Below are 21,121 nucleotides of genomic sequence, written 5' to 3'. Positions count from 1 at the left end.
TGTGTGTGGTTGGGAAAAAATTCCATTTCAAACAACCAGCTTCAAAGATTAATTTTGTTTAAACAAAACTCAACAGAGGTTCTCAGGATACTCCTTTACTTGTAAAGTAAATAATTGAGGTGCCTATATAAACTCAGCAAAAGCTATTCAAAGGGAGTGGAAAACTTTGTGAGAGAAGTGTATGGGAAGGAAGGCACAGTGACAGGCAAGGTGCAGCAGCAGGGTACCCAGTTAATTCTTGGGAAAATTATTTAAGAGGGGTGGTGAAAACCTTGCACTGCTTTGCTCTCCTGTTTCATATGGAAGGACCATAACTTCTGCCTGACCCAGTAACAGTGACATCGCTTGTGAACTGAGGACGTGTATGTGCTGCTCAGCAGAGAACAAGTGCAATGGGAATTTAAAAGCAACAGCAAGGAGTAACTGCAATAAAATCTATTCATGGTTTTCTAAAGACTTTTGGGGAGAAGATAATGGGGCAAATTGTGGGAAAGGCTCTTTAAGTTGAACCAGTCATGGGCAGGAGTTAATTGTAGGTATAATGTAGGTTGACCACAGGTGAATTGCCTCACTAGCTATGTTGCAGTAGCAAAGAACCACTTGGGTGCTATATCCTGTGCTAGTGGAAACTCTTCGAATTGTTGGTGGTTTTCTGCTGGAGCGCAGTAAAACATTGCTTTACAAGGCCTGTGTGCAAGTCTGCCTAAGGGGAATGTACCAGAAATGAAGACTTACCACCAGATAAAACTCCAAAGGAAATACTTTTGTGCTAGAAATAGGGGAGTGTCTTTCTCTGGTTTCTGATGAACTTGCTTGCACAAGCACTCCTTGCTTTGAAGCCATTTGCTGTAGGATGTTGTGGATCTTAAAGCTCATACAGGCACAAAAAGCCAAATTGTAATATAAAAATCTCTCTTTAGGATTGCTAAACATGAAGCTGGCAGGTTGCTGAGCCAGGGAGAGCACCCTTGGAAAGCATCAGGTGTTGTTTGCCTCCATGCTTAAGCTCTGCCTTGTAATTAGCAGCTCTCAAGGTCAACACATGATGGTAAATGGATCTTCAATTTGACCAGCTCAAAAGTGTTCTCATCAAAAACAGGTCTGTGCTGTTTGTGAGCTTCATACAGCACATACTGGACTTCCTCTGTCAGGAAATCTGAGTTGTTTGCTGCTCTTCTTTCTTTTGCAGCTGTACCCCTCACCCTCTTCAGCTGTGATAAACAGAACAGAAAGCTATTAGAAATTAAGTGTCTTTAGAGAGTAAACACAGTCATTTGCCCAAGTACTGAGGGTTTTTGCTTGGTAATGCCACCAAGCACTTTGGGAGAAGGTAGGAGAAAGACTGGCTAAAAGGTAGGCACCTTGTGCTTACAAGCCAAAGGACTTGGGTGGGTGTCTCTTCCCAGGTGTTAACTTTTTGTTCCTGAACATACCGTGTTGCTAATGTTATGTGCTTGTTCTAGACTGGTGGTTGAGGACCTAGGTCGGAATAAAAATGAGTTTTCCAAGCTAGCACCTGCAGCTGTCAGTTACCAGCACTTAGTCTCTTGTTGATAGACTGCCATTTGACACACTTTGGAATGAATCTCATAGCTGTGATTCTTACTGAAGCTTAAAGATGCGTTTGAATTCTTGCTCACTCATTATTTATTCATGTGAATGACTGCAAGCTTGCAGATTAAGTATTCATGTTGGGGTTTTTGGTGTTTTAAATGGGACCTTCCTATACAAGTTGGTTAGCTCATGGGCTCATCAAGTAATGCAGGATGTAGCTGTAGTTGTTAAAGTAGGAGGTATTGCAATGCATTATTAATTTGTTGGTTTCTGCTGGTAATAAACCAAATTTAGAAAAGAGAATGGGAATTTTCCTGGGTGTGTATGGGACCTTTTTGTCCCCCATAATACAGATATGTATTTATATTTAAACAACACTTTATGCAAAAAATAAAGGAAGCTGCTGCGTTTTCTAATGTTTGAATGTAAAACTGGAGGAAAAAACCCAACATGTGACTACTTTAAATGGCAAATGGGTTTGGCATGCCAGCCAGGGATGTGAGGTTTCACTTAGTACATTGCTGTGTATTTCTTTTAAATCATACTGGGTTTGGTTGATGACACGTTGATGGTCTGCTCATGATCTGTGTTGGGGTTTTTTGTTGTACTTGGAATTACTGTGTTCGTATACCAAAGATACGCAGTGATCTCATCAGTGCTCTGGTTCTTTGTGTTGTAGGCTGCAACTCGTCAGGATATGACATACTGGCTTCAGGAACTTCAACAGAAGAGGTGGGAATACTGTAACAATCTTGACGCAGCAAAAAGGGACAGCCGGACGTCCCCTACACCAAGTGACCTTTCCAAAGGTCTTGTTGCCAAAGACAACCCTGGTAGGTTGAAAGTGTGAATAAAGACAGGCTGTATGTTTGTGTTCAGTGTCAGTTAATCAGTACAGGGCACAGCACTGGCATAGAGAACAATCTTAAGAAGATCTTTGTTGCTTCTTGTTACCAACTAACTCTATGTAAAGTTTGCGTATGTTGATGATGCTAAAATTATTTAACATAAATGTAATTATATGTGATTTCCTGAAACCTGCTGATTTCTTTAAAAATAGATTTTTAGAAATGAAGTGAAATGGAGTAGTCTTATTAAGTGATAAAGTACAGTTTAGATAAGTTATCTTTTTAGTGGTTGCAGTATCTTGACACCTTTTAGTGTGTTAAGTATTCTGGGGTGTAAACTCCAGTTTTTAATAGGAACAGGTACATTTTGCATTCTGAATGACCACACTTCGTTCTCAAAAAACGATCTATCTGACACTGATAAAAGTTTCCTGCCTTTAAAAACTGGAAGTCTCTGTATTTTCAGTCTCTGTAATACCTTCAGCCAAGCAAAGTGTAACTTTAGGCTAGTATGAGAGTTGTAAAAATGTATCAGTGTATTATGCAAGTTGAATTCTGTGGTTTGTACTCCATTGTGCACGCACTTCTGAGTTGTTTTATTCCTGAATCATTACAGAAATGGATTGCTTGCTGATTTCTGATATTCATAAATAAGAGTGCACAAAGTCCTGTTCTGTGCCAAGTTAGACATTAGTAAAGCTCTCTTGGGTTTGAACAGTCTTGAGGTCAGACATATTTCATCAACAGACTAATTTTGTTGATTTCAATTTGTTCATACGTTAAAATCAGAAATGTTAAGCTGTCTTCTTCCCCACCCTTATCTCCCCTCCCCTAGTTCAATCCTGTGCTGCAGGATTGTCCTCTAACCCAGTTTACTGCTTTCATTTGAGAGCAGTTTGCTTCTGGCTGCTTGCTTAACGACAGCTGGTTTGAGAGCATGTGGTTTTGTAGGGGCTCAGCTTGATGTTTCAGCTACACCAGTCTAACAGCTAGTCACTGCTTAAAGAAACTCCTGGCTCTCCCTTGATCTAGCTCCTTATGCTAGTGCAGGGAGCACAGCTAGCAGGAAATAATCTTTTTCTCCAGCTTAGCCCTTGGCCAGTGCTGCTTCCTCAAGTGGTTTATTGTAGGGACAGATGAGCACCAGGAACAGCCCAAGAGAATTGTTGGGAATGCCAAGTGAGGTGGTTTGAGACCATCTTTCTGGCAGCAGACAGTCTGGTTATCAGCTTGTCAAACCATGTGCTGGAAGAACGTATGTATTTGTGTGCAGAAATGTAACAGCTTGCAGTGTTGGAAAGGGTAACAAGCTTTTGCTTTTTCAAACCATTGCCTTTCTACCTTCAGCCTCTCATTCTCTGCTCTGTAGTCTCCCTTTTTGTGTTTGGTGGTTTGTCTGACCCTGTGCTGAGTTGGTTGAGTTCAAAGTTACCCAAAAAGGAAGGTTTTATTTTTCTTTTCTGTTTTGTGCTAAATTAAAGAGTGGAATATATTTACTGTGCAATCAGGTGACTTCCGGAGCTGATGGAAGGGAGGAAACAAGACATAGTGGTTAAATACAGGAAGGCAGAATAAAGGATTAGGCAGAACTGCCCTCTTTTGGCAGCAGTGTTGTATGAGACCAACTGAAACATGTAACTTGGCCCCCAGATCTCTACTTCTTTCTTGTTTGTGCTACTTCCCCTGGAGCTTAGGCACAATGTGATGTTAACCTACTCACACTGTACTCCAGAAGTTTCCTATAGAGCTGGGGGACCCTTAGGGCTCTGAATCCTTGTTGGTGACTGAAGTATGTCTCTTGTGAATTGCATTTCGTATGTGCTCTATACTGGAGCAGAGAAATTGGTTTGTTTTGCTAGTGCTTGAGTATAGATGTTAGCACTAGTGCTTTAAATGGGGAAGTAGTCTGTCTTCAGTACAGAAACCAAATAGCTCGTTGTAGCCTTGCCTGTTTTGCCATGTCACCCATCCCTGCTCTATGGAGAGCCTTGACAAGTTTTAGAGCATTCAAAGCAGTAACAGATACTTTAAAACATTTTTCAAAGTGGGCTTTGGGAAAGCCACTGTTATGAAAAAGATTCAGTAGCGTTTGTCATGGAGCTGCCTCACTGCCATGGAAGTCACATAGATTTATTCTTTATAGAAGATAGGATTTATTCTTTATAGAATATGTAAAGATTTATTCTTTATAGAATATGTTGGGGTTTTTTTCCCCCTTGGCATTGATCAAATGCTGTTGCAGTTTTTATCATCTCAATTCTTAATTATGCTGTTCCTTGCCTCTCAACTTGCATTAATAAAAGTGGTATGTGATGTCTTTATGAAATGGTTGTGTTTTGAAAGGAGTTTAAAAACAAGATCACTTTTTTTTTTTTTTTTGTGGTGACTGCATTAGTAACCACGTTCTTCTTGTGCTGTATCTGTTATATAGGCCATACCTCTAATGGGTCAGCTGGCCCATGTAGGCACTGAGCAGCCTCAGGAAGTCAGAGGATTTCAGCCAGAGTGCTTAGCCTGTCTGCTAGAGGAAATGCATTTATAGCAATTTAGCTCTTGAGCAGTTGATTCACCTGGGCCATACTAGAAAGATATTTTGTAGTCTTGTCAAATCATACAGGTAGAGGATGAAACAAGCTGTAAGTAATACAGCAGAATGCTGGTATTCCAGCCTGGTTTTGGGTGCCCAGAGTTTTCTGGTGTGGGTTTTCTTTTGGGGGTGTGTGGGTTGTGATTTTTGCTTGGTTTTTGTTTGTTCTTAGTGCAAACCTAATTTATCAGACAGTGACTGTGATCAGAATTTTTATCTAACTTGGTGAAATTGTGTTGAGCTCAAACAGCCAAGGTCCAAAAGAATTTGGAATTTAGTTTGGCTAATAAGGCACTGCAGAAGTTTCTGTCAGCACTGTTCATAAAATAAGGCAGTGTGATTTGTACCTGTATTTGAAAGGTGACATGATATACTTCTGTTTCAGACACCATTTTCCAAGGGTTTGAGACATTGATCTTTTATGTTTGTTATTCTTTATCACAGAATGTTCTTTCTACTTCTGATCTTCAATATGGCCTAAATAAAAGTGCCTATCTGCTGAGTAACTGGAGGATACAGCTTGCTTAAAGATGGGCTTGCTGCTTGTGCCAGATCATCATCAGAACAAAGACTGAAAGGCTCACCAGTGATAAAACAGGACACTGTGATTTCCCAGGGTTTTTCCCTTCCTGCAGAGAATCACTGAAGTCAGAAGCCTGTCAGTGTGTTACTTCAGGCTTGAGTCAGCAGTTACATTAGAAAGTGTTCTCAAAACGTTTTAATCCATTTTAGCAATTTGTGAATGACATGGAGAAGACTCTGAAAATTAAATCTGAGCTTGCTTTTAACTCAGCTGTTCAGAGGGTTTGTGGAAGGCCAGAAACCACTTGATGCTTCTCTATAAAGCTTTTGCTGTTCCTAGTACACCCCATGTTTTTTCTATTCCCTCTGCTTGCTGGAGGAGGGGTGAGGGAGAAAGCAAGCTATCCAGGATAATGGAAGCACTGAAGTAACATATATACTATAGATTGTACAGTATGTGTTGGACAGTGTAGTGTGTTGGACACTTGGCTAGTACTGTTGGATCAGCTTGGATCGCCTGGACTTGACTAGCTCTGGCTCAGGACTAGCTCCAATTTTTGGCTGGTTGCTGGGAAGCCATTCAGAGCCTCCATGAGTTTGCTGGCATGTGTACAGTGCACGGCTGAGCTGCACAGCTCTGTGCCTCATCTGTACACAAGAGACTTGGGCTGGATGAATTTCAGCGTAGCTGTATTCAGCTTAACCAGAGCTAGTAAATCCTTGCTGACCCAGCAGGACTCTGAGATGTCTGCAGTGCCCATGTTAACGTTCTTGGTTCTGGGAATGCTCAGGCTGGATTTGCACAGAGCTGGCTCAAGTCTGTAAAGCTCATTGACTTGCAGGAGCATTGCCACTTTTAGGATGAAGCACACCCCGAAAGCTGTGTCACAGTATTCTTGTGGCACTGTTCCTGACTTAGGAGTTTTGATCGACCTGAGCTTGTTTTTATGGCTAATTTTTATGGCTTTATAGCTGCTTAAGGCTGATGAATCAACACTGGCTGAGATCATAAATCACTCATGAAATAACGCTTCATGAACGTCACACGAGTCCTGCTCTCAGAAGGATGTGGCTGCGGTGAGAGCTGGCTGAGGAAAACACTTTGCTGTTTCTGCAGTTCATTTGAACAGAGCGTTTTATGAAGTTATGTTGCAATTTAAAATAAAACCCGACACCCGAGCTATGTTTCCAGCACATTATTAGCAGGCTTAGTAGAATGTGACTTTATATAGGCACTGCTCTTTGACTTACTGAAAGTTTTGCCTGTTTTTCTCTCTCTCTTTTTTCTTTGTTGTTAACATAGATTTGAGTATCCTAAGTCAAAATGCTTCAGCAGAGAGAGCTAGAAATATTCTAGCTGTGGAAACTTCTCCTACAGACCTGGTGGGGGAACAAGCAGCTTCCCAACCTGCACCAGTCCAGCCAAGTGCCATCAATTTCTCGCTTAAACAATGGAGTACCGAAATCAAGTAAGTTGGGGATGTGGGAGAAAGAGTTATCATGAGATTGATAGTTGCTGACAGAGACTGTTTCCTACTGAAGGTTGTGTGTATGTGAGGGCAGGGCTTTTTAGAAGAACTAAAGGTGATTGGGTAGATCAGTATGTTGGACTGTATCTCTTCAAGTAAACCGTTTCTTTATTCTGCTTACTTGTTTGAAGGGCATAGCTGAACGTTGTGTTGCATTACTGATACCTGAAAGGGAGACTCAAGTCCTGTAACACACTCCTAGTGATGGCTTTGCTTTCTGAACCTAAGCAGGGATCTGGGAGTTGTATTCTCAGCTAGTACTCAGTCTTCATTGTGTAATGGAGCTGCTAATTATTTGCTCCGAGTCAAAGGATATTACAGTGCTATTAGAGAGCAGGTCACAAAGCAGAGCTGTAGCTTTAGCTAACTAGACCACATCCCTCTTGAGCTGCAGGTAAAATGTTCTGAGTTAAACAGAGTCCTTTTAAAGCTTTCTGGCTAAGCACAGAGATCTGAGAGGTTACACAGTGTTGTTGGCTTTGGGTACTGTGTAGACTATCATTTAAATTCTAGAAAAGATGACATATGGCTGGATTAAGCAATATGTCAATCCTGTTACTACATGTCCTGTTTAAACTGGCAATCTTGTATGGTTTTATGGGTTTGTGTAGCTACTTTGCTTTGGTAGAACTTAAATTTGGTCATAATAGAAGGACAGTAACACGAAATGATTTATGTTAGGTGAATTCTGTATGCTTGGAATGAGAGTTCCTGGCTTTTTAGAGATTTTTACTTGAATGTATTTTTTTCTTTCTAGATGAGATGCTTTGGGGAAGTTGGGGTAGAAGGGTAGTGTCAGGGGGAGCCGCATAGAGTTGCCTGGTTTGCTGTTTGTTAAGGCAGCAGTGGCATTGAGGTTTGGTTAGTGGGAGGGAAATGCTTCTGGTGGTGGTAGCCCAGTAGGTATTGTAGCACGGTATTCAGGAGCTGGCCTTTCTCTGTATAGCTGTGATCCTGGTGGCTTGGAGTCCTTGCAGATCTCTGGGAATAAACATGTAAGAAAATTTAACACTGAAGCTCTTTCAGGTTCAATCCCATCCTCCTCCATTCCATTCTCTCCAGGGTTGTTCAGCTGCAGTGGTTCATCTGTCCTGTTCAAATGTTCCCGGGAAAAATACCATTTGAAGTATCTACTAACATTATTTTTCTCAATGCTGTGGGTTGTTTTGTTTTTTGAGCTACGTGTATCTTTTATTTATGCAAAATATAGCCATGGAAACATACTGTATTATAGTAACTTCAGTTTATATAAGCACAAAAGAAGATTTAATCCAAAGCATTGAAAAATATGGAATCATTATGTTACACGATCAGGTCTTGTGTAGTTTGTCTGATGGTTCTTGTCATACTGTGCACAGGAAAATAAATGTTGCTGTGTTAAATTCAACTCCCTACTATTAATCTTAACAGGAGGCATAGGTGCACCTATGCAGATCTTTACAAACCTTGGCCCCAGCTAGGATCATCCATGGGCTGAACAGCAGTGTTTGAAGAAGCTTGTCTTGAGGTCATTGGACTTCCTGGTCCTTGTGATGTTCAGACAGGCTTCAAATGCTGAAGCTGACCAAGGGCAGTTGTGGAGCTGCATGCTAAGAGATCAGCCACTATTCAGAGGACAGCTGTAGGGGTGCTAGGTGACACTTAGTAATTTTGAGTGCCTTAGGAGATACAGCAGTCATCACCCAAATTGAGCTGTTTAATTTGAATGGAAGGTCTGAACAGTAAAGTGAGGCTTCTTGCTCCCAGCAGAAATTGTTTCTTTCTGCAAGAAGATGTAATGGGTAGTGTAATTCAAACTTTGTCAAGTTTGCAAATTGGTTGTTGAAATAGTTTTTATTAATAACTTCTAGGCTTATTTTTTAACTGTGTTTGCTCATTTATCAGTTCCCCAGGCTATAGCAGTTTTGCACAGCGTAATGGTTAGCCTGGAATTCAGATTAGATGTTAAATCTCTAGTGCAGCTGAAAGACTGCATTGGATCTTGAAGGGGTAATATGGGTTACCTTCTGCTTCAGGTTTAAAGAATAAGAAGAGAGAACATGGCTGATTGAGTGAAAGCACTTTTGTGTGATTGAGTGAAAGAACCCATTTTATGCAGACTAGGTAGAAAATGACAAGATACTAAATATCTTTCCAACTTTATACCTAAAATCTTAAATTGATTCATAGGGGTTGAGAATCTCTTTCTCTAGTTGAGCAATGACTTTACAATACTGAACTACAATTATACTCCTGGGTCTAAGTGTGGACATCAACATTTCAGATTGCATGATGGTCATGGGGAAAGCTGGGTAGGGTCATCTCATCCTGCTCACAAAACTTATTGTTCTCCTATAGAAAGATCTGGCTGGAATTTAGAGGTTCCCTCTGAAATGTTCTTGCAGATAATTGGCAACGTTCCACCTTAGGAATGACAAACTGCTAAGGAGTCTGTCGTCAGGGATTCAGCTACAGCAGGTCTCTTGGATGTTGCAAAGTTTGATGTTAATCCAAACTGTGAAGCTATAACATTATATGGGTTTTGACTGCATGCTGGTCTGTCTAATGCTTTGTAGTTATCCTAAAATTCTAAGCTCCAGTAACTGATCAATACAGAAGATGCTGCTTCTAAATCTTAATTTTGTTTTGTTGTTCTCCCCACTGCCAAAAAAAGGGTAAACCAAAAGATGACACAGAAGACCATAGTGGTTTCCTTAGATATTAATATCCTGCTAAAGCAAAATAATTGTGTTCTTGAAGCATAGCTCTGTTGATAGCAGGTGCTATTTAGTAGGATATGCTTTATTTTCTGTGAGCTTTTATTTGGTACTGCTTACGTCTGTGGTAGCTTATTTTTAGTCTGCACTGTTTATGGACTGCAGAAGTTGTCTTGAAAACCCCTTTATAAAAAGAATACAAAGTGGAGAAATCTTTGTCTCTTTCCCTGCTGTCTTTTAAAGGAATTCAATGTCCTCTTTAAGAAAAGGAAATAACGAAAACCGCAGGAGCATATTTTATACCACTGAGGAGTGGGAAATGCTGGACCCAACCCCTAAAGACTTAGAGGACTCGATGGCCCTGGAAGAAAAGAGGAAACACCTGGCAGAAGGAAGCAAAGGTAGAAGTGAGAGGAAGGAAGGGGACCATATGCCTTCCCTTCTTTAGTATAGTGTACTGTGTTATGTCTATCTCCAGGAAATAAGTGGAAGATTATCTTTTCTTCACAAACCACATGCACAGCTCTGTAAATTCTTCTAAAAAAAAAAATGAATTCCTTAAGTTGTGTTTGGAGTCCCCTGCCATTCAGATACAACAGAACAAGTATGAAGCCTTGTTATCCATTGCTTCAGGTTTCCTGAGTGTGTTACCAGCTCTAGTTTTTACTCTTGAGTCGCTAGGTTGCAGGATGAAGGGAAATGTTGGGGCTTTAGTTGAGTGTAGCCCATTTGTCTTTGGGCTATGGAGTATATAAATACATGATATATTGGGTTGCTTCTGAACTAGGGGAAGAAAGTAGGGATGTACATGCAGTGGTGATTGTCTGTGCATTGTGACTGGTTCTCATGTCAATGTTTGGAATAACCTTGTGAAGACATTTTACAGCTCCTTAAGAGCACTTTAGCTGACATCCAAGTGAGTCAGTCTGTTAGAAAACATCCTTCTCTCTAAGAATACTCCTGTGGTTATATAAATGGAAGTGAAACATTGCACTGAATGCCCCTGGAAAGAGCAGTATGCTGTGATATCACTGATGGTTTTGCTCTGATCACTTCTGAGCTGTTCATTATGTGAAGCAATGTTTCTTTTGCCATAGTTAGGGGTACCTTTTATTTTCTGTAATGAATTGTAAAGTTCTCTTCATGTCTTATTTCACAAGTATTGATTTATGAGCTAAATCTTTTATGTGTGAGGGGCGAAGACTGAGCTATATATTTTTCCCACCAAAGGAAGCGACTTGGAAAATGAGGAATGTTTAACACTATTGTATTGGGCTATTTAAATGCTGCTTAGAGACTAATTTTAATGAGCATATTTTTAAAAGAAAATCTGAATGCTTTGAAATGCCTTTTTATGAAGTGAACCGAACTAGAAGAAATTGTTTTATGCAGGACTGACTAGTTCAGCTTTTCCATTCGATTTTGGCCGCATTCCACACAAAACAAGGCGCCCGTTAAGAGACATGATTGCATCAAGCAAAAACCGGAACAGCAGTGACTCTTCTCCAACCGAGTGGTATGCTGGTAATGGGAACAAACTGGTTTCTGAACTGCAGCTGAAGTATCAAAGCCAGCAAGAAGAGTTGGAAAAGCTAAAGAAAGATCTTCTGAGCCAAAAGGTAATCATGACTTCGGGCAAAGTGAAGGAAAGCAAAGGGCTCTGGCAGGTGATAGTGAGTTTACCCTTTATGGCTGCCTAACTGCATTAAGCACTGGTTGTTTGTTGTAAAATAATAGTGCTAAATGAGCCTTTGTTTACAGAATGTCTTGAAACAAGAAGGACCGAGTTTTACATCTGTTGAAGATCTGAATAGAACTTGGATTTGCATGTTGTTCATTAACTTGGTTTGCCTATCTTCCTTATGTTCTGAAGCTGGCTTTGTCAGTGTCTGCCAGGATCCTGGCAGGTAATCACAGCTTCTTTTGCCAGTAGTACATGTAATACCTGAGGAACAACTTCTTCCAAGTCCTTTTTGGTTTGGTTGCTTGGTTTTTGATTCTTTAAAGTCTGGAGGAGAGAGTCAGGGAATGGGGCTGACACCTGCCCCCCCAGTGGTTTTGTAAATGATAGGCATAACCATAAATCTACGTATGTAGATGTAGATGTATCTACTGCCCTCATATAGTGTTCATGCTTGTGTGTCCTCATAATTCTGATGTATTAAATACCCTGGTTTTATCTGAAAAAATTCTACTCATTTTAAGGGGTATCTGTGCAATGCCATGAGCAAAGATACTTGTTTGTCTTTTTGTAAGGTGAGGGAAGAGGAGATGAGAACAGTAAAATTGTTAGCTAGGTGTGTTTTGAAAAAAGGGTTCTAGCTCAGAGCCTTCGATGCTGTCCTTTTGCAAAGACCACAGAAACTCCTTTCCTCCCTTGTTGCAAGTCAGTTAATTGCTTGGCTCATTCTATGGCAGGACTTTCTAAAGAGCCCTCTAAAGACTTCTTTTTCAGTAAAGTGCATGGTTTGGTTTCTGCTGCTTTCTCTGCATCTTTTAGGGAAGAGAGCAATTAGTTATCCTTCCCTTTTCTATTCTCTAATGTTCACCTGTTAATTTTTGAGGTTCAAGCCCTCTTCCAATTTAAGCCATCCATATGGTCAGTCATTGTAAAGTGGTAGCCTGCTAGGAATCATGGCATGTGACAGTTTTTGAGGCCTGGTTGGATGGGGTTTGGAGCAACCTAGTCTAGTGGAAGGTGTCCCTTTCTGGGGCGGGGGTTTGGAACTGGATGGGCTTTAAGGTCCCTTCCAACCCAAACCATTCTATGGTAAGTGTTTCCTTTTTTCCTTAGAGTATGACCATGAAGTCCTTATAAGTTGATGATTCAGAAGCAAAACCCATTCCAGAGCTTTCCTGTGCCTGATGTTAGATTTCTAAGTTATAAAACATAGAAACTCGAGATTTCCTTGGAATCTTTTCTTTTTAATTCTCAGGAACTTGTGCGACTTCTGCAGCAAACGGTCCGATCTTCTCAGTACGATAAGTACTTTGCAAGCCGTCTTTGTGAGGGGGTTCCCAAAGACAAATTAGAGCTGTTGCACCAAAAAGATGACCAGATTTTGGGTCTCAACAACCAGCTTGAGAAGTTAAATCTGGAAAAAGATAGTCTCCAGCAGGAAGTAAAGAATCTGAAATGTAAAGTTGGAGAGCTCAATGAGCAGCTGGGTATGCTGATGGAAACAATCCAAGCCAAAGACGAGGTGATCATGAAGCTGTCTCGTCAGCTCAGCGAATGTGAGGATAACACATCCTCTCAAAGCGGAGCAGTAAATTCTTCCGTGGCCACCTGTACTAATAAGGAACTACAGGAACTGGACAGACTAAAAGTAAGAGCAATATTTGTGTCTTGATGGATAGAGGAATCTCTACTCCCTGTAAAAACTTTGTAGTCTGCTTTACTGTTTAAGGAGATCACTACAGCAATTCTCCAAGGTACATGTCAGCTGAGGCTTTCTCTGTTATGTGAACTGTTATGTGGCAATCTGAACAGGACTTTATACTTTGAGCTGGTCTGTACATCTATAGTACAGTGTCCCATACTTTGAGTAACTTAATCATTGGTGTAGAGGAGGAGTGATGGGAGAAGTAATCAAAGGAACAGGAAAAAGTAAGAGGAAAACACTGGAGTTACTGAAGTTAGCCACTGTGCTCTAAACATGCTTTCTTGCCTTTGGGTGAATTTATTCCAGATTAATTAGCATTCCAAGGGATTTGGGATACAAGAAACTCGTATGAAATACATATAAACATACATCATTTTCTTTCCTGTATGTGTGCCTGAGAAGTTCTAGTTTCAATTGTATTTTCTAGAACTCCATGGTCTTGGCACCAAGCAGACCAAAGCTTGTAGATGCTCTGGAGTGCTGGAGTATTGCAGTGCTGGTAGGGTACCATCATTCCCTCATCCCACAGCCTCAGGTTTCAGAGGTAGTATTTGTAGCCAGGAGCTGAGTGGGTTGGGCAAGGAGGCTGCCTTCTACTGGGAGCTAGCGCTGGAAGGGAAGCAGATGAAGTAGAGCTCCACCCTATACAGCACTGCGCTGTGGTTGGCATGTGTCTGACTTACGTGAGAGCTAAAACTACTGTTTGATTTGATATGTTTAATGGTAAGTCCTTGTTCTGTATTCTGAGGTAAAGTTTCTCAGGCAGTCACATGCTGTTTGTAAGATGTTCTAATGAAAAATACAGTTTGCATTTCTTTTTTTACCCACAGGACAATCTTCAGGGTTACAAGACCCAGAATAAATTTTTAAATAAGGAGATTTTGGAACTTTCTGCTCTACGAAGAAATGCAGAAGCAAGAGAGAGAGAATGGCAGGCGAAGGTCAGACTAACACATCCTGTTCTCATTTTGGCAGTGTCTAAAGCAATTTTCCAAAGTGCACTTGTAAATCTACACAGGGAGCATAACTGTGGAAGGGGAATGGAATGACTCGAATGTGTGATAGTCTAAAAAATCACATTCCCCCCAAACGCAGTCCGTACAGACTAGTTTTGCTGAATGGATTCTTAAAAGAAGTAATTGACTTTAAAATTGTGTTGAGTAGAACTTTTCCATCACTTACGAACACAGGCGTGTGTATTTGTGGAAACAGTTTCCTTGGAATTAAGGCTGTTATGTTCTTGAATTACGCAAAAGACAGGATGTGTGTGGATTTGATATGTCATTGGAGTAGAGCATGAAGGATGGTTATGGTATGTAACTATGGAAGCATGTTTCTGTGCGGATGAATTTGAGCGTAGAGAAGTTGCAGGTAAATAGTGAATATTTCCATTGCCAGGGGCTAGGAAAAATACACACATCCATATCTGTGGCAAGATACCGGTAGCTATGTTTTGCTGGGGTTTGCTTTTGGTTTTTTTGCAATGATGCACACAGTAGCCAGGTCTAAGTGCTGTCTTTCTTGCACAGAGGTGGGTGTTGACAATTCCTACATGTTATTGCCTAACTTGTGCCTTTAAAATGCCATTTAAATTCATGTTGTTCAGACGTGTAGATTAAAGCTGCTATTTCATAGCAAAAGTACAGGTGGTAGAAAACCTCTTGTCTACTATTCTCCATGTAGTTTAATGCCAGCCAGCAACTAAGTACTACAGAGCCACTTACTTACCTCCCCTGGTTGGATGGGGAGGGCAATCAGGGAAAAAGCCAGTAAAACCTGTGGGTTGAGATAAGAAGTTTATAGAATAGATTTATATAATTGTAATGAAAAGGGAGACAACAAAAAGAGAAATAAAACCCAAGGGAGACAAATGATGCATAATACTACTGCACCACCCACTGGTTGATACCCAGCCTGACTCGAGTAGCAGTCTGCCCTTCTGGGTAACTCCCCCCCGGTTTATATGCTGGATATGATGTGCTGTCATATGGAATACCCCTTTGGCTAGTTTGGGTCTTTCCAGGCTTCTGGTGCCCCTCCTCACTGGCAGAGCATGAGAGACTGAAAAGTCCTTGATCAGGGTAAGCGCTACTGAGCAACGACTCAGTAAACCATTGGTGTCTTATCAGCATTATTCTCAGGTTAAAGCCAAAACACAGCACTGTACCAGCTACTAGGAAGAAAATTAACTCTATCCCAGTGAAACCAGGAAATGTCTTAAAAGACTCAATGTAAAAAGCCACAAGTATCTGAGGTGTTATTTCCAAGTACTTTATGTACAGAATTTTACAGTAGTGTAATAAAATGCATATGCCACAAAAATGGGAAAGTAAATCTGACTGCTCTTGAGTTACAGCTTTCTAAGCAGCATAAGCTAATAGAATAATATTAAACCAGATTTTAGAAGAAGTGTGGTACAAAGTACATTTCTGAAGACTTCTAACAGTACGTGTTGTTTTCTGCAGTACACAAGCTTGGAAGCCAAACTCTGTCAGATAGAAAGTAAATACTTGATCTTGCTTCAAGAAATGAAAAATCCCGTTTGTTCTGAGGAGCAGAGTCCTGCTCGTGAGGTCATCACACAGCTACTGGAAGATGCTTTGAAAGCAGAAACTAGTGAACAACCAGAACAAGCATTTTTCAAACCACACCTGGTCAGGTAATGTGGTCCTATTGTAATAAATGTCTGTGTATCTTGGTCAGTGGGCCCGGTTCTAACACTGGAAATCAGACAGTTGGGATATATTTGCAGGATTTGGGGGTTTCAGTGTATTTACCTTCATGCATATCAGTATCACCATGAGATGCTTTTGGCAGTATACGTACATGTATTTTATTTAATATACAGTAGAAAACTCAAATATTGCCATATAGCTGCTGAAGGTGAGCTACGGAAGAGATGGGTTCATTGGAACTTGATCATGTTCTTAAATATGCTTCATCTGTGTAGTAATAAATATTGGAATATGGGCATGAAATCTTTTGTATGTGGAAGTATAAAAATAATTCTTAAATAAAGCATGTACTTTTGAAATATTTAAATAATAATGGTTAAAACTTGAAAGTGGGAAGTGCCTTGAGGAGGGATATTTGCAGTGACTTTAGGATGGGAATTGGAGAGTTTCAGGGCTACTGAACACATTTTTTTAAAGCCTTTTTTCTTCCCCGCCCCCCTCCATTTCAGTGAATATGATATATATGGTTTTCAGACAGTCCCAGAGGATGATGATGAGGAGAAACTAGTAGCAAAATCACGAGCTTTGGACCTAAGATCACTTTCTCTCAGTGAAAACCGAGAGATCTCCACAGGAGTAAAATGGGAAAACTATCTTGCCAGCACAATGAATAGAGAGATGATGCGCTGTGTAGAACTGAAGAACCTTATTCGATCTGGAATTCCTCATGAGCATCGTTCCAAGATGTGGAAGTGGTGTGTCAATCTCCATGTTAAGAAATTCAAGGACAGCACCGTTCCTGGCTACTTCCAAACCTTGCTTCAGAATGCTCTGGAAAAACAGAACCCTGCATCTAAACAGATTGAGTTGGATCTCTTGAGAACTCTGCCAAACAACAAACATTATTCCTCCCCAACATCTGAAGGGATCCAGAAGCTGCGGAATGTGCTGCTGGCATTTTCATGGAGAAATCCTGATATAGGATATTGCCAAGGACTCAACAGGTAAGATTTTGCAACTACGCAGTGAAACACTTACTGAGCCTTTCAAATCACGTGTATAGCAATGTGCTTTTGGGCAGGCATTTGCCTTATGGTTTGTATGTTCAGGGTTTATGTTTTAATAAACATCTATCATATTTCTTTAAGACAATAAAAAAAGAATTACCAGGGTCATTAAACTTGTAAAATCAGCTTGACAAAAGAACTGGTGCTGGAATTGACACACATTGACAAACAAGCTACTTGAATGTAGTTTTATGTTCTGGGGGATCTTTTTGCATGCAGGAGTTTGTTAGGATTTATTTAGTTAGTTATTTTTTAAAGCAAGCAGAAACAAATGCTTGAAAGTTTCTGGGTTGGTTTTTTTTCCGTCCTGTAAAGTCACAAATGCCAGCGTTTCCCTCAACGCCTTCAGTCAGAATTGCAGTCATCAGCGTAAGGATGATTCTAATGCTACAGGGAAAAGACAGATTTGAAGTCATTACAGTTGGCATTTGCTGAAATAGTTTGCTATTCTGAGATCTGTAGTAAAGGAAGGTGTTGTTTGAAGCACCCTCCCCTATAACACTGTGGGTGTCAATTGGTGCACTAATTTATGTACTAGTAGAGGCAGTGAATAATGTAGTAATGGAAAGTATTCTTTTTCGAAGTGTTCACCACTAGTGGTTATGCTCTGTGGGTAAGTCATATTTTAAGTATTGCTGCTGTGTCACAAGATGTGTGAAGAACAGAGCTGCTGCAGTCTCAGAGCAAAACACCTCTGGTGTCTAGAAGGTGTTAGAAATGCTTTTGCTAAATTTAAGCTTTCTGTGCAGCATCATTTTATCCTGCAGCATTTTGGGGTTTCCTGTAAATAATTCTGCACTTGGGTATACTTGTAAGCCAGCAAATCAGGTATTTATTCCATGCTTAAGTTCTCTGAAGCTTTCAAAGTGTTATCACCATATTAAGCTGTGTAGCATCAGAAGCAATTCATGTTGTTACAGTTCCTCTTGCATATAGGCAGGCATAAAATAAGTTTACTTGGAGAAAGATCTTGGAGGTAATCTTTCATATTCTAACAACTATCAGCAACATGAAGTTACTCTCTGTTGTTTTTTTTTTTTCCCTTTCATAATCCTCACTGGAAACAGGAAAACCAGGAATGCTGCTGCTGTTTAATCTTTTTCTTTCTTCCCTACTTTAAGAAGTTGCTGGAACAAGTTTAGTCTCTGATAAGTTTTAGAGGCTTTTTATTTTCCTTAAAAGACAATGGTAGACAAGACAAAAGTGTTCTTTGCATTTATCTCAATGGGTATAAAGTACACTTGCTGAAAAGGATTTTTCTAAACTTACAACAACTTTGTGTGAGGTGCAAGAACCATCTGTGCTTCTCCCCTTCAGGAAAGACACATGAAACTCTGGGACTTGGAAGCTTCTCATTATTTTGCCATAGATCCTGGAAAAATGGCATCAAGCAAATCACTGTGCATTTGTCATACCCTGTTTTCTCATTTAACTGAGTAAGAATGCTTGTTGTGGCTGAGAAGGCATCTCATTGCCTCAGCTTAAATGTCACGAAGTTTTGCTCTTCAGTGCTCCTGTTACTACATTTATTTCTGCTGAACAGAAATAAAGGCTTTATTTTTATTGTTTTTAATATATTCTGTGATACTGTAATAATACTTTTCTCACATAAACCCTATTTTCAGGTTGGTAGCAATTGCACTTCTGTACTTGGAACAGGAAGATGCTTTTTGGTGTCTAGTAACAATAGTGGAAGTTTTCATGCCTCGTGATTATTATACGAAGACACTGCTAGGATCTCAGGTATGTGCTCTGCCACAATAAAGCCTGGTCCTGTAAACTGCAGCCAGTTGAAACCTTTCCTCTCAAACTGTCTGATAGGCCTCTTGGTGAATGTGCTGAGGTGACAGAGGTGACTTTCAGGCACCAGGGCCTTTGCCTGGACAAGGGCTCTGAGGACAACACTGAAACAACCGTTCAGTGATCTGCCCTTAACCCCTCTTTGGATTATTAGCTTTGCAATAGTGAGCTGTTTTATCATTTCTTTCCTCAGTTGGGAGGGCAGGGGGAGGTTGGTTTTGGGCTCTGTCAAAGGGGGAGTGAGAATGCATTTCTCCAGGATGTGAGCAGTATATGCTGTAGCTCTCCTCTGCTTCCAGATGATGTTCTGGCACCTGCTGCCTCCTCTAAGTATTTCTGCAGCTTGTTCTCTGCTCCAGTGCTCCTGCACCAGTGCAGCAGTAGTGACCAGTTGTAGGAAAACATCTGCATTTGAGGAGCCCTGTGAGACTGGTGCTTGATTGTCAAGTAAGAAGCTGTGTCAGCAAGGGTGGTGTGCATTAGGGTGGCCACGTATGTTTTGGGTGAATCTAGCCTAGAAGTGTAACTAGACAGCCCTGGGTTTCCTGGTTAGCTCTTGAAAAACTTGCACTTACAGTTTGGCAACAGCCCTGCTTAGAATAACATGTTGGAAAATTGGGAGCAATAATACCGTGTTTGTCATCTCTTTAGGTTGACCAGCGAGTATTCAAGGATTTAATGAGCGAGAAGCTTCCACGACTCCATGCTCATTTTGAGCAATACAAAGTCGACTATACTCTTATCACTTTCAATTGGTTCCTTGTTGTATTTGTGGACAGCGTCGTCAGCGACATCCTGTTTAAAATCTGGGACTCCTTCCTCTATGAGGGACCAAAGGTGAACTGAATGAGCTAAGTTATTTCAGTTGTTACTTGTTAACAAAATGCTGTGGGGTTACTGAGGGCAGGGTGGAGGAAGGTTTTATCACTCAAATCCTGTCAGTTATAATCACTGGTAAAAGAAAAAGGAGGTTATGTGCATAAATAAGTTTTCCATTTTACTTTTGTTCTGCGAGTTAACATCTTGAGCTACATGGAAGAATTTGTAAGTGCTGAGTATCATCCTTTCACCACCCACCTTTTTTTTAATCTGAAAAATAAAGCTATAGGCAGTGTCCTGCATGAAGCTATCCATCAGTTTTAAGTAATCATATCAAACTGAGAGCTACTTTATGAAGAAGGAAGCACAAGCTGGAAGTGTTGAAAGGATGTAAAAATCAGTTGTAACCAAGTGTTAGTGTTTAGCTTGTCTCTGCAGCAACTGTTTGTGTTCTTTCTACAGACAGTGAAAGTACAACTGACACAGACTGACTGTCTGGGCTCCTTATCTCATAAATTAAGGGGTGGGGCTGAAAGAACTTTCATGTGTTTCATACTTGTTGAATTGCAGTGAAATAACAGTGCAGGATCCAAACACAGTAATAACATGAATTGTAGGCAATTGGAGAGAACAGGAGAGTTATAAGTAGACAACAACTGTGTGTTAAGGAGATTTCCTGTTGGCCTCATCTGAGCATTCTAACATGCAACAGTATTTTGGTTGTGTGTTCATTCAAGTAGTTTTTAAGCATCCTGGTATTTTGTGAAGGGAGCCAGGTACAGACTGAGGAAGTTTCAGAATGAAGGGAAGTAGTGCTACTTCCAGCTTGTGCCAGAGGTGATTGACAAACTGGTGTCAGGAGGTCCATCAGCATCAGACCCCAGTGCGATGGGAAAATTCAAGGCATTGGAAAACAACCTGTTGAGAAAGCAGAGCTTAATTTTATCTCTGAAGAAACTTAATGAATGTGTTCCGCAGGCCCAGCAGTCTTCGTTCTGCAGCTGAATTAGGAACTCAGAACTTTGTAAGAATGTGTGTGTTATAACCCCAGTATTGCGTTCTGGATAGACCTGCAGAACACAGTCTTGGTTACAGCCACAACCTGAAGGTTTTGGCAGCTTATGGAAATGGGGGACAGGGCAGGAAGGGAGCTTGAGGGAGGTGTGATTATAGCTCAGATTCACTCTGTAGAAAGAGTAACACTTAGGAAGAGTAACGCTTTTCCTTCGAGTTTATAATAGATGATAATGAGAGTGCATTCTGTTCTTGTGAAGAATCAGACATTGTGTGTGTTTTTATCAGGTAATATTCCGATTTGCCCTGGCACTTTTCAAATACAAAGAAGAGGAAATCTTAAAACTGCAAGATTCAATGTCCATCTTCAAGTACCTCCGATATTTCACACGCACTATACTTGATGCTAGGTGGGTAACTCAGACTTGTGCATAACTGAAAGACTTGTAGTGGGGTGTGGAAGAAATCTGTTGTGGGGTTTTCTTTTATTTTGGTTTTATCTCCATCTTAATTTATACATAAAGCAACAAGAGATGAAACTAACTACGGAGATTTCTCCCCAGTAGCTGCATCTAGTGGAGACAAAAGCACATGTAATGAATGCACGATGGTAAATTTTTACCT

At 40.5% G+C, this 21,121-nt stretch overlaps 1 protein-coding gene across 1 annotated transcript in view; it reads left to right on the top strand.

Annotated features, from left to right (window-relative positions):
- TBC1D2B (TBC1 domain family member 2B) overlaps positions 1-21,121 on the top strand; it is a 31,104-nt gene that overhangs the window by 4,401 nt on the left and 5,582 nt on the right. The window contains exons 2-12 of the mRNA XM_061447211.1: positions 2,234-2,387; positions 6,815-6,980; positions 9,980-10,137; positions 11,129-11,355; positions 12,673-13,065; positions 13,953-14,063; positions 15,588-15,781; positions 16,307-16,801; positions 18,490-18,607; positions 19,316-19,501; positions 20,786-20,907. Of these exons, the coding sequence (XP_061303195.1) occupies positions 2,234-2,387; positions 6,815-6,980; positions 9,980-10,137; positions 11,129-11,355; positions 12,673-13,065; positions 13,953-14,063; positions 15,588-15,781; positions 16,307-16,801; positions 18,490-18,607; positions 19,316-19,501; positions 20,786-20,907 (2,324 nt within the window). The remainder of the gene's footprint in view (positions 1-2,233; positions 2,388-6,814; positions 6,981-9,979; positions 10,138-11,128; positions 11,356-12,672; positions 13,066-13,952; positions 14,064-15,587; positions 15,782-16,306; positions 16,802-18,489; positions 18,608-19,315; positions 19,502-20,785; positions 20,908-21,121) is intronic.

The sequence above is a fragment of the Pezoporus flaviventris genome, unplaced genomic scaffold (assembly GCF_033815535.1).
Source record: "Pezoporus flaviventris isolate CSIRO_AGI_PZ_B2104156 unplaced genomic scaffold, CSIRO_AGI_Pfla_v1 ptg000006l, whole genome shotgun sequence".
In the NCBI taxonomy this organism is placed as follows: Eukaryota; Metazoa; Chordata; class Aves; order Psittaciformes; family Psittacidae; genus Pezoporus; species Pezoporus flaviventris.
The sequence above is the reverse complement of the archived record's forward strand: the minus strand, read 5'-3'. Positions and strand labels throughout refer to the sequence as shown.